Source organism: Serinus canaria, chromosome 5, assembly GCF_022539315.1.
Source record: "Serinus canaria isolate serCan28SL12 chromosome 5, serCan2020, whole genome shotgun sequence".
Classification (NCBI taxonomy): domain Eukaryota; kingdom Metazoa; phylum Chordata; class Aves; order Passeriformes; family Fringillidae; genus Serinus; species Serinus canaria.
The window spans coordinates 18,875,578-18,887,712 of record NC_066319.1 but is presented as its reverse complement, the minus strand read 5'-3'; the positions used below and the strand labels follow the sequence as shown (position 1 = coordinate 18,887,712).

Here is a 12,135-nt window from a genome sequence, read left to right as displayed (position 1 = left end):
TGGGGAATTTCAGCTCTGTCTTTAAGTTTTCATTTGAAGCTGAAGATGTTAACTTACAAGGTAAGTTAGGAAAAAATAAGCCATCCATTTAGAATAAATGAAAGATTCTCTCACTTTATCAAGATCTACATCACTTTTGTAAAGTTAAATTGACATTTTATCTTTTTGATTTTTGATTTTTCAAAGTCATTTGGCTGGAGAGTCTTTCTTAAAGCACGGGTTCATTTATAGTGGTCTCTGGAATGGAACACATTGAGTGGTGTTCACTGTGAGTTGGTAGATCTCTAGAGGTCTTTCACCATACTTAAAACCTAAAAATTCCAGCATATATCTTTACAGGAAAGAGTGAGGTTTTGCTGTACATCATGTGAGACCAGTTTAGCATTACTATGAATTTTTAATTGGACTGTAGTCAAAATCATTCACTCCATTGTTACAATGGTGTGATGAACAATGCTTTCACAACATGTCTTTTCTTCAATTTCTTTAAAGGTGGAGTAATTGTAGGTGAGTTTGTATAGACACACATCTATGTTTATTCTGGCCTTGCATATGTTTCATGTTGTTGCATCAGCATATGCAGCTTTGCTAAGGAATTCCACTGAAAAAACATTAAAAAAGAAATCTGTTTTTGACATTATCCAGAGAAATCTACAAGAGACAGAAAGGCGTAGAATCTGGCATATTTATTTAAAAAAAACAAAACTGCAGTGAAGTTCAAGAAAATGTGGAACATTTTTCTACTACTGATGTTTTCTAGTCATTTTAATTAATAAATGATAAGGAGTCTCACCATTTGGGAGTGTTGTGAATTCTGAATAAATACATTTTACTTGTATAATAAGTGACAGTGTATGTAATTCCTGTAAATATCATAATCTTCCATATAAAACACTACTTTTCTTGTCAAAGTGCCTTGGCCTTTAAGTTGCTTGTTGATGATAATTACTTGCAGGTAACACTGGCAACCAATGGCAAATCTGCAGACTTCAATGTTGTTGAGGAAGAGCCTTGGAAACGGGAAAACTAAGAGGAGAGATTCCTAGCTGCATCCTTAATAAGTCCTGAAGCTATCTTGTGGCAGAAGATACCATGATTAAGAAGATTTCTTTTTTTTTTTTTTCTCCCTATTTAACATCTACAGTTTCTGCTTAATTTTGTAACTGAAACTTAGCAAAGATCTCATCAAGTCATTGTATTGTCTTTGCCAAGCAATGATCCATAGCCATCTGTCTCCCTTGTGTTACTGCTTGGATGATGCACCTGGAGAATGCTCCATGCAGTGCCATGTGTTCTCGCTCACTTTCCCTTTCATTCAAGACACAGAGAATGTAAACGCTGCAAAATGGGAAGATCAAAGTGCCAGTACAGTTCACTACAGGGACTCAGGGTCACAGATACAAGAGAAACATAACACCACGTAAGCCTTCCAGCGTTTTGGTGACTCTTGTGGCAAACCTGATCTGTTCATCACTGTATGGCTAAAATACCTTTTGAAAACATCCATAAAGATTTCCATTTGTTTTGATAATAACAAGCACTGTATATTTGTGCCTAGTTGTACTTTAAACTGAGCTTAGATCCAGGGGCAGGATTAATGCATAGAAGTCAATAAATTGTCCCAGACATTTTGTTAGATCAGTACAACTAAAATTTAGCATCAAGAAAAGACCTTCAAATTGTATGTGCATGTGGTGGTGTGTTTTTATCAGATGTCCTGAAAAGAAAGGCAGGTGCAGCCTTTCTTTTATGCTGGGGCTGTGCTGCTTTGTGACCCCAATGCACCATGCAATACAAGGCAGTATAATTACAGGGGTAGTAGTTCCTTCACTAAAATCTATGGCTGATGTGCAAAGTACAGAAAACCATGGACTCAGCTGTGCCATTTTTAATCAATTTAGGTGGTACCTTACTATTCACCCTGCTCCACTGATGTCAGAGGAGTTTCCCCCAAGCATGGGATACTCAAGTAAGGTACTTCTAAGATTGATTATGGATGTCATGATTGGGTACTTGATAATGAGCTGCAAATAAGTTCTGAATCCACTACTCTTACAGAATTTTTGAAAATGATCATCAGTAGCATTTGCTATGAAGTGAAAGCCTTCTTTCGAGTATGTCATGTTTCATAGAGTGGCTAAATCCTGAATTCACTGCTAAACCAAATTCCATAAAAGGTTAAGAGAATTTGTCCAGGCTTAGGACTGAATGAAAATGAAACCAGAATTTCAGGATTTAGGCCAGTATGTTGAATTACATCTCTGTCTCTTTTGCAGAGTAATAAGTATATAACTCTGTAATGTCAGAGAAATGTTTCTTTGAGCACATGGCATCTGAATTCATGAGACAGTGTTTGATCAACATACTATATCTGACTCAACCTGTAAGAAGAAATTGCAATGAGAATAAACACCTTGTGAAATTTTTTTAAAGGTGCTTGTTAATACTTAGCAATTTTAAGATCCTGGTGAATGCCATTATACTGTTAGCAATGTTCCATAGCAAAGCTGAGCCACATGGTCTTAGAAGGTTCTTCTCACAGAACAAGCTTTGTGCAATTTTGGGGGGGGACTCTCAGAAGTTTTCAGAATGAATCATAATCTGAGCATATGTAACTTAAAAATGGCAAGAAACAGAGTTCAAACGTTTATGGAAATAGGCCATTTAGTGTCTATGCTCAGACCAGTCATGGGTTTAAAGGGGAGTAATGTGTTTAACTGTAGAGTGTTATTTGGCTCTGTAGAAGCTATTAAAGTAAAAATATAATCTGCTTTTGTTCATCTGCATTCATATAAATATCTCTGAAACTGCACACGGACCTAAGCCAGCCAAGGCTACTTGCATGATTAATGATGTGCAAGATCAAGTCCATTGTCAGAGTATCCCTCATTTAAACATTTATCGTGGAATATTTTTCTTACCACTGTATTTTTGTCATCACTTGAATGCCATGGCCAAGCAAATCCTAAGCAAAATGGCCTATATAATTTGACCAATATTGAACCACTGTGAATTCTGTAGGCCTCTAACATGTATTAGAGGGGGAGGCCTTTCCCAAAGGCCTCCTGTAGGATCTTGAGGATTTTTTATTTTTTATTTTTTATGTTTTGGTGAAGGATGGGATTTTAGATTATTCAGAGAAGTGGCAGGCAGGTTGTAGCCAGTTGTGGCAAGCAGGTTGTAGCTGTTTTCTTCAGTCATTGCTATTAGCATATCCAGAATTAACTTGTGTCCACCTATTGCTTCCCAAGTAGCATTCCCTGGGTTATGGGCCAGAAATGTGCCTGGGATGGTGTGTAGGTACTGTAAAATATTCCCTACTCTGAGGGTGCTGGCTTTCATCAAGTGAAATTTGCTGTCCCTCGAGGGGCACTTCTACCCAAGAATGAACACACAGCATTTACCCTGATTTATATCCAGCATTCTTGAGCTGTTTCATGGCACAGCTCACCCATTAATAGATGATTTCTTTGTCCTCTTCACCACAGCAGTTTCTTAGGAGCAGCCACACTGATTGCTTGCATTGAAAGTAGCTTTAGAAAATTGGTCCATGTTCTTTTAACTGTCATTTGAAATTGTTTAGCAGTTGGAAACAAACAGGAATGTCAGCAACATGTGATCAGGCAGCTCCACAAAATTACATATTGAGAAACACTTAGAATATGCTTACAGTTATCCACTTGGGATGTAATGCCCTTTGAAGAGTGCTTCTTTGGATGGAGACTAGGGAAGGAAGGAATGCAGTGCTAGAGAAACTCCACCCACAAATGGAAGGATAAATTTGGATCTTTTGATAGGATTAGAATAGCAGACTGTGATTTTAAAGTGGTAATTCTGTAGATACAGTAACTCAGGGATTTTTCAAAATATAATTATGACGGTATTTCTTTATTTAAATGTGGATGTGGGAGAAGGAGAAATGTTGGGTTTCGTGTATTCCTCTGCTTGTAGCCTGACTGAATATTTAATATAGTGTTACTCCAGTGCAGCACTGTATTAAATCATCAAAAAGCTTTCCATTTATGTGGGAAAATGTAACTCACTCTTGGCTTTCATTTCTCGATTTGCTCATTCCCCGAGGCCGGGTTGCTACTTAACTAAATAAACAGAAAATAACCCAGGGACCATCCACTTCAGCTAATCCAAGGTTCACATTTCAGCAGGCAGTGCTGGTTACTGGCCAGCCTCCTTTTACTTTCACTAGGAGTCTCAATGCATTCATTTTCATCTGGCAAATTTTTTGTATCTGCTGGGGTGGCAAAGTTAAAGAAAATGATCCGTGAGCAGTCATTTGGTTTCTGTGTTGTTCATATTAACGTTGTTTTCTGCATTTTCTGCTTTGTCAGTTCCCCTGTCTTTGTCTGAGCAGCAAGGATATTCTTTGGCCTTTGGATTGCTTGCAGCCCATTGGCACATGGAAGAGTCTAGACCAGGCAAAAACTCAGTTCATTACATATAAAATTACATCCATGCTTTCACATTTGCTTCATGCATGTGCTGCTGAAGCTGGGTCAGTATTCTCATAGTATCTGTTCACTGAAAGTAGGGCATGCTGGATGTTAGATCTGCAGGAGAGATGGAGCACTTTGCCACTTCTTTCTTCTTAGCTTCCCTTGGAAAACAACGTCTGCACCAGCCTTTTAAGAAATGTGTGTGGGTTTTACAGACAAAGATTCTTCAAACAGGTAGGGCCAAAGCCACTTGGTCCCTATTGCAAAATGTGCTTTTTCTATTTGAATTGGTAAGAAACTTATTATGTCTTTGGAAAACTGTTTGCAGTAGTAAAAACTGTGCCTGCAATGCTTTGACTATGTGAAAGCCCCACTGAAATCTGTGGGAGTCACAATGTTCCAGAAAAAGTCAAGTCTCTTCCTGACTCTGTTAAGTTATAAGACATTTCACAATCCCATCCTAGGGAATAGTCTTTGTCTGCTATTTATAATGAAGTTGATTCTCACATGGAAAAGATTTCTGCCAAGATACTTCTTTTATACCTAATTGTTTCAGTGCTACAAGTCCAGCGCTGAATTTAAACTCAGCACAAAAATAAGGATCACTCTCATTACAGATTTTTCCCATGTTTTTTTTTTTCTGGGATATAGCTGATCTCCACTTCTTTCTCAAAGCACATGGAATTCTAGACTTTTTTGCCACTTTTAAGAGTAGTAGTATTATAGATTTCTAATTTGTTTTCCATCACTCCCAGGGCCACTGGTGTTCTGGCAGTAGACACGCAGAAGAGTAGACGGTTAATCTGAGAAGCTGAGGCATCAGCATGTGAACAAATTTATTCGAGTGACTTGCCTGGATTTTCTTTGCTTCCTTGCCTTCACTTGTGTTATTGCAGCCTTGTTGTAGCAACACAGGAGCAGTCACACAAATCCCCATAACTACAGGCAATATTAAACCTCCCCTCTGACATTCACTTCTCTTTCTATCTTTAAAAAAACTCTGAGCTTTAGTACTGGGCTCAGAAGATTCCTTTTGTGGAGACGTAAAGGTATAACTGTTTCTCATCTCTTTAATTTCCATTCAGTTCTTTTTATTGCTGCATTTGAATTAATTTACAGAAGGATAAATAAGGGCACTTTATAAAAATGTACTGTAATATTATTCTGTTATGAGCCTGAAGACTATCTTGATTTTATTACTGTGACTTTTAAGGCCACAATTAAGATATTTTTCATATTAGCCATTATGATAGGTGTATAGTCCATTGGGACAGTTCACCTCAGCTATAACTCACCACGTAAGATTATGTAGAATCACCTGTTCCCAGCAGAAAGCATTCTTCTCTTATTTTTTTCTCTCCAATAATATTGGTGACTTTGAAGGGAAAAGATTTACCCAGTTTCCTTTGCCTAAAGAATGGTATAGGGAGTGTAGTTTCAAGTACTAAAAAGAACAAAGGATTTACAGTAGTGAAGTGTCAAAGAAGGCAGTCAAGCTGTACATTACTTGTTCAGCTTTGCCATGCTGTTTTTGAAAACCTCATGTTCTTGCTCATGTATTTGGTGCATATTCCTTCCAAAGTCATCAGTCTTTCTTCCTCCATGGGCACCAGGGCTGTGTCTCCCCCCAGCCCTGCACAGACCCGAGGCAGGACTCCTGGGGAAGCTCCCAGCAGCAGTGCCTGCTACAGGCTCTACAGTGGGTGCCTCCCTCCGTTTTTCCTCCTGGTCATACTTTGTGTTCAGTGGAAATCTGCTGCTATGAATGAGTCAAACCACTGCTGATGTCCAGGTCCTGGTAATTCTTTTACTTCTCTTTGAGTGGCCTCCCTGGCACAAGGTCCTGAGGAAGTGTCCCTCACAGGTGCCCACCATCCCGGAGACATCTTCTCCTGTTTAGGGGAAACCCAGTGACTCCCCACTAACAGCTGGTACAAATCTAACAAAGTGGTTATGCAGTTGCAACCAGGAGTCTTGCAAAAAAGCCAGGTTACAAACATTGGAAAAGCCTAGAGCACATGACTGAGCCACTGAGTAGGTCTCTACTAGTCCAGGATGGAAATAACCAACAGCCTAGCACAAGATTTGGGGAGACAAGAAGGCTTGTGAGGTTTCTCACTTAACCCAACCTTTGATCTCCTTTCACTTCTAACTCCATCCTGCTTCAGGGCCAATGCTGATCAATGCTAGAGCATCCAGTCCTTCTAGTCTTCCACTCACCATTCAGGAGTCCTGCAACTGTTTTTAATGATGCTCTGTGGCACACACCATTGCACAAAGGGAAGCTGTCATAGGCAGCATCACACAACCTGGATTGTCTCGTACCTGTATATTGCTTTGTACATAAAGAGTGTAGTCTGCTGGAATTTTTGTATCATTCTATTCCATTCATTTTTTCTACAGTTTTTCAAAGACTGTAAGCAAACTGTGCTTGCATATTGATTGTGCAGTCAGTATTGTAGATTATAGCATTTCCATGCTGGTGTTTTGTATGGACTTGTGAGTTCTTGTGTACTACAGGTTGTCCTTCCTACTTAAAGAAAACTGCATACACTTCCATCCAACATATCCTGCTCCTTTCTTAAATATATCTTATTTCCTATGATCCAGTATGAGCTCTTGCTTGTAGAATGCATCAGAAAAAGCTGAATATGTGTGTATAGTGTTAAATATTGTGTGCTCAACACTGATTTAGTTAAGAATAATACAGGTTTTAGGGGTTTGTACTTGTTCTCTGGAAACTACAGTGTAGACTGAATTAAATTACCTAGTATCTGTAATTTACAGACACACAAATATTTTCTTAGAACGTTTTGTATGGGATCATATTAAGTAGGGAAATAATCCTTTAAAGGTGATCTATACCTTAGAACAAAATCAGTTTTCTTATGACATTTAGGATCAATGAAATATTTTTGTGTTATGTTTGGTGATGAATTATAGACAAAGCACAAAATGCAAGACACATATAGGAATTTCAAGATGTCCTTAAATGCTGCAGTTCATCATGGAACAATGCTATAATAATCTGAGCAATCTTCTAGATTGACTGTCTTGGGCGATCGTCCCTCACTTTTATAATTTTTCCTGATGTTACCTTTGCCAAATCCTGCAGTTCTTCCTTAGGACCTGTTAATGTATAACTGACTGGCTCAGAATGCAGTTTATAGAAAATACATCTGGGTAGGCAAAAAACACGTTGTCAGGCCCCATCCATCTTGCTACAATACAGTGTGTGTGAGTTCAGCCTGTGGAAAAAGTTCAGGATTTTGCCACCTAATTTTGCCTTCTTGAAAAAGGACCAACAGAACCACCATGGGACCAATGTAACTGGGTAGCATCCATAGAAATACCTCCTGTGTTCTTAAGTATTTTTAAGAGAATAACCACTATATTTTTCAACCCAAATGACAGTTACTTCTCATTTTGGTAATTTCTTCCCATTAGGCAAATACCTGTTGGCAATAAGGTCGTGGCTATAATAATTTCAACTCAATTAATAAAGAACTGTTTTTGGAGGAATAAAAATAAAATAATATAAATATTCATAACAACTATATAACAAACAAACAAACAAACAAACAAAAACTTCTATGGCCTACTAGCTCTTTGACTGTAATTCAAAGCAAAGAAAACATTGAATAGGAGGGACTGCTGTCCCAGTGTGACTGATACTGGGTATCTCTTCAGCTATTCAGAAATCTGTGGGGCCATGTTATTCTGCTGAGGTTTTGGAGCCTACGTTTCTAGTAGATATATATGTAGGAAGTGTGTTGATATACCCTTGTATTTTGATCTATATTGTATTTTAAATCAGATGTAACAGGTATTAACTTAATAGGAATTGCAGGTAGGGTAGTGCCGAGTTACTAATAGGTGTAAAACCTTATTGATACCAGTTTTGACATTTTGTTGAAGCATGATGTCCAGTGCCTCTCTGCACTTAGTGTAGATAATGTAGCTATCAACATGTAATTTCAGTGAAATGGTGTATACAGTATGTGTAGCTGTGCTTTAAATTAATTTAATTGGTTTCTGTGTGTTGAGCCATAGTAGAAAATTAGACGGTGTTTTAAAATTTTGTTCGACTTTCTGTTTTTCATTTGTATCTGGGTTTGTTTCTTTTTGACCATTCAACTGATTAGATTCCACAGCTTAGTAACTACTTTATCTGTCTCTTATGGAGTACCCAGTTTTAATAACGTTCAGAATCATGTGTGCAGCCAGCTCATTGTAAATATGTTAATTTTAGTTTTCAATATCTAACCAGTATGGTGTGTACTAGAAGCTGCATGTGTGTAGTTCCCTGGCAGTGAGTCAAAGTGATCCCAGCAGAGATTTGCTGCCTGGTGAATACACTTGTTACGACGTAAAGAATTAATGTTCACCTGGAATGATAAGTTTCTGTTCTATTTTCTTCTTGTTTGCTTCAAATGTTTGGACTCTTTATCACCAGAAGCTTGGTAAGTCACTGTTTAAATTGGCACAGTGAATCAGGGAAAGTCCATCTAACTGCATTCCTGCTGGATGCCCAGGCTGCCTTAGGCTCTGTGCATCATTCAGCCCTGAGTCACCTCACAGCATCACAGGATCCCTCTGAGGCACTTCCAGTCACTCCTTGACCACAGATGCCAGGAAAGCAGTGCAGTCCCACAGCTGTGACTGGGCAAGCCTGCAGGCAGCAAGGGGCTGCCAGTTCTCTCCAGAGTGCTGAGGAGTCCGAGTAGGAACCTCTGCTTCATCCCCCTAGCAGGAACAGTCTCTGAGAAAGGTGAATACACTCATGGGCAATGGGGCACTGTTTCTTTCATTGTTTAAAAGGGATATTAGCACTTATTGGAAAATAAATGCCATACTAAATGCTTCTAAAGCTACTGTGGTTGTTATTTACAAAAGTATGTCTGATCATAGAAACAGACAAATCAACTCTACAGTCAGTGGCAAAAATCTGATATCAGAGCTACAGTTCAGATCTGTGAGAAAAACCTGCAGCAACAAGAAGCTGATTCATTCCTAGATTCTCTGGACCTGAGTCTTTTAAATAGAATCATCCCCTCTAGGCAGAAAGAAATAAAAATTAGGCCCCAAAGCACAGAAACTATCCTGCTTGGTGAGTCCCATTGTGATGGTTCAGGATGAATTGCAGACTGGAATATTCTGTGCTGCCTGCTCATCATCAATTGCCCCTTCTTTAAGGTGACCAGGCATGAACTGGAATGTTTTGCGATGTTCTATTGTAAAAAGGATTAAAAAGAAGAGGGATAAGGTTGGTCTTTACACTCAGAAAGTTCTGAGATTTTGAAATTACATACTGTACAGTATCTATAGCACAGTTTGTTTAGAAATTAATAAATGCAGATGGTAAAATTTCTCCCAACCCTGGGCTCTGTTCTTGTACATTGTAGTTGGAATGCCCTGTAGACTGAATCTATTTTTGTAGTTCAGATCCTTTCCTCTTGACAAGGATTGTTAGTCATTTGCTTTTAATGCATTCTTACAGAGTGAACTGATTCCTGTAACTTTCATGTATAAAACAAACTAGACATTCTTTCTATACTGGAAATAGTCATGAATATAATATTTCACTAAGTGTTGTACCTCTTATGTACATATCATCAATAAATGTTGATTCATAATTTTCACAGCTTACATCTGCGACTTTTCATTTCAGCCTGGGCTCGATATGGGAATGCTTTAGGAGTTTAGATAAAGCAGTCTGATGAGAGAGGCTGCCTGTTCTGAGAACTACATGCAGGGTAGAAGACGGACCTGACTTTACTAAAGAGTTAAAAATCTCACCCCTCACTTTATCCTCCAAATATTTCAGGATGCTGGCTGCAAATGAGCTCATTTTCCACAAAGGCCAGGATTCACTAACTTCAATTCTTGGCAAGAAAAGAAGTGAAAAGACGTTAGAAGAGTAGGAGGACACAAATCAATGGCTGCAGTTGCTTTAGAAACCCACTTCCCTCCCCTGGCTGCTAAAAAATAAATCTTTTATTCCTAGCCTTTCTAAAAAAAATAATCAACAAAGCCTGTAGCGGAACTTCTGGAGTTCTTTATAAAGAGACCAACAGTATTTAACACATAAATTGAGAGGTCTCATGGAGTGAGCCGTGGCCCTGTGGAGTGGCAGTTGCCAAGCAGGGAGAGAAAGCTGCAAGGCTGACGGGCGCTGGGAGTAGCAGGCGCTGCGGAAATAGCTCAGCTACCGGTGCGCGATAAAGGCACGGCCGAAACCTCGGCTGCGAGCACCCACAGTCTGCACAACCCCGGGCTCTTTGCTTCTTAATCATCCACTTGAGACATTTCCAGAGAAATCCAGGCATGGCAGGAAGTGGCTTTGGCAGTGCCTCAGCTGGCAGTCTGCCCTCTGAGTCAGTAACGAACTGAGTCCTGATGTGGTGCTGGGAGGATCTTTGGGCAAAAAGGGAATCTGAGTTACTGAAAAAGCAAATCTGTCTGCTGCCACTTTGATACCAGAGCAAAAATGTCCTGATCTGCCCTCATCAAGAAGTGTTGTGAATAAATGCATTCTGCTAATGTAAAATTCATCTCTTGAATTTTTCCAGGATGCCCATCCCTCACATACTTCATGTGCACTCTGAACATTCAAATTCCTTCCATAAAAGGAATCTGTCTGTTCTTCTGTTACACATCAGAATAAAAGTTTAAAATTAAAGGCTCGACACCAACCTGTGTACGTTGCCTTTTTCAAAGCAACGTTTCTGCGAAATGACTTAGAATAACCAACCCTTGCAGGAACCAGTACTGCAATTATATGAAGCTGACCTTTCTGAAAATACACACCCCTAAGGCTGATTCTCTAAGCCCTTGCAAGATCCTTGTACCCTGTTTCTCCTTGTCAAAGATTATTTCAGGACTGTGTTTGTGTCTGGAATCCTCTCTACAGGAAAAAATCTGCTGAAAGGGGAGATAAAAGCCAGTGAGTTATGAATCATGGACCCATATTAAGAGATATTTCTGTATCTCCTCTACGGCATGAAAGAGCAACTGAGATAATACTTTGGGGTTATTAGATTGAAAACAATCTTCTCCTTTGTATTAGATAGCACAGGTGAACAGGACAAGGTTATGAAAGAAACAGGTGGCCCCAACATACAGCGCTTTAGGAGGAAAACAGCATTAAAAATTACCCTCAGTTGGGTTTGTTTATTTGCAGCAAGCACCTGCATTGCAATCATGTACAAATACCCCAGCAGGGCTTGGAGCCATTTTGCTTCCAAAGCTGTGCAGAGCCCTGTGCAGGCTCCCAAAGCCGAAGCAGCTTCCCAGGCTGGGCAGGTGAGTGCCTGCTCTCTCACTGTGCAGCACGAAGTGGGGGCAGGCAGGAAAACAGATTGCATGCAAGATAAGGGCTTGTGGTCGGGGTGGTTGGGGCAGGCACAGTCTGTGGGGATAAACAAGATGTGTCTGTGTGCACAGATAAATGACAAAACCAACTGCTGCCCACCAAAACTACAGGAACAAGGTCTGGAGGAGCAAGGCCTCACACTCTTGGTAGGGTTTCTGAAGTACAGGGATGAGCACTGAGAAAAGCAGCACAGGGTCTGTTTTACACGGTGTTGTGCTCTTCATTCTCATTTCTGACTGAACTAAAAACGTTGGCTTTTCATGCAGTCATTTGTAGCACAGATCAATCTCCCATTTGGCTGGTTCTTTT

General features: G+C 39.6%; 1 protein-coding gene across 1 annotated transcript in view; it reads left to right on the top strand.

Moving 5' to 3' along the window:
• Window positions 1-10,091, top strand: part of SLC1A2 (solute carrier family 1 member 2) — an 87,452-nt gene extending 77,361 nt beyond the window's left edge. Inside the window, exon 11 of the mRNA XM_018907797.3 lies at window positions 956-10,091. Within this exon, the coding sequence (XP_018763342.1) occupies window positions 956-1,030 (75 nt within the window). The 3' untranslated portion in view covers window positions 1,031-10,091. The remainder of the gene's footprint in view (window positions 1-955) is intronic.
• Window positions 10,092-12,135: the final 2,044 nt, after the last annotated feature.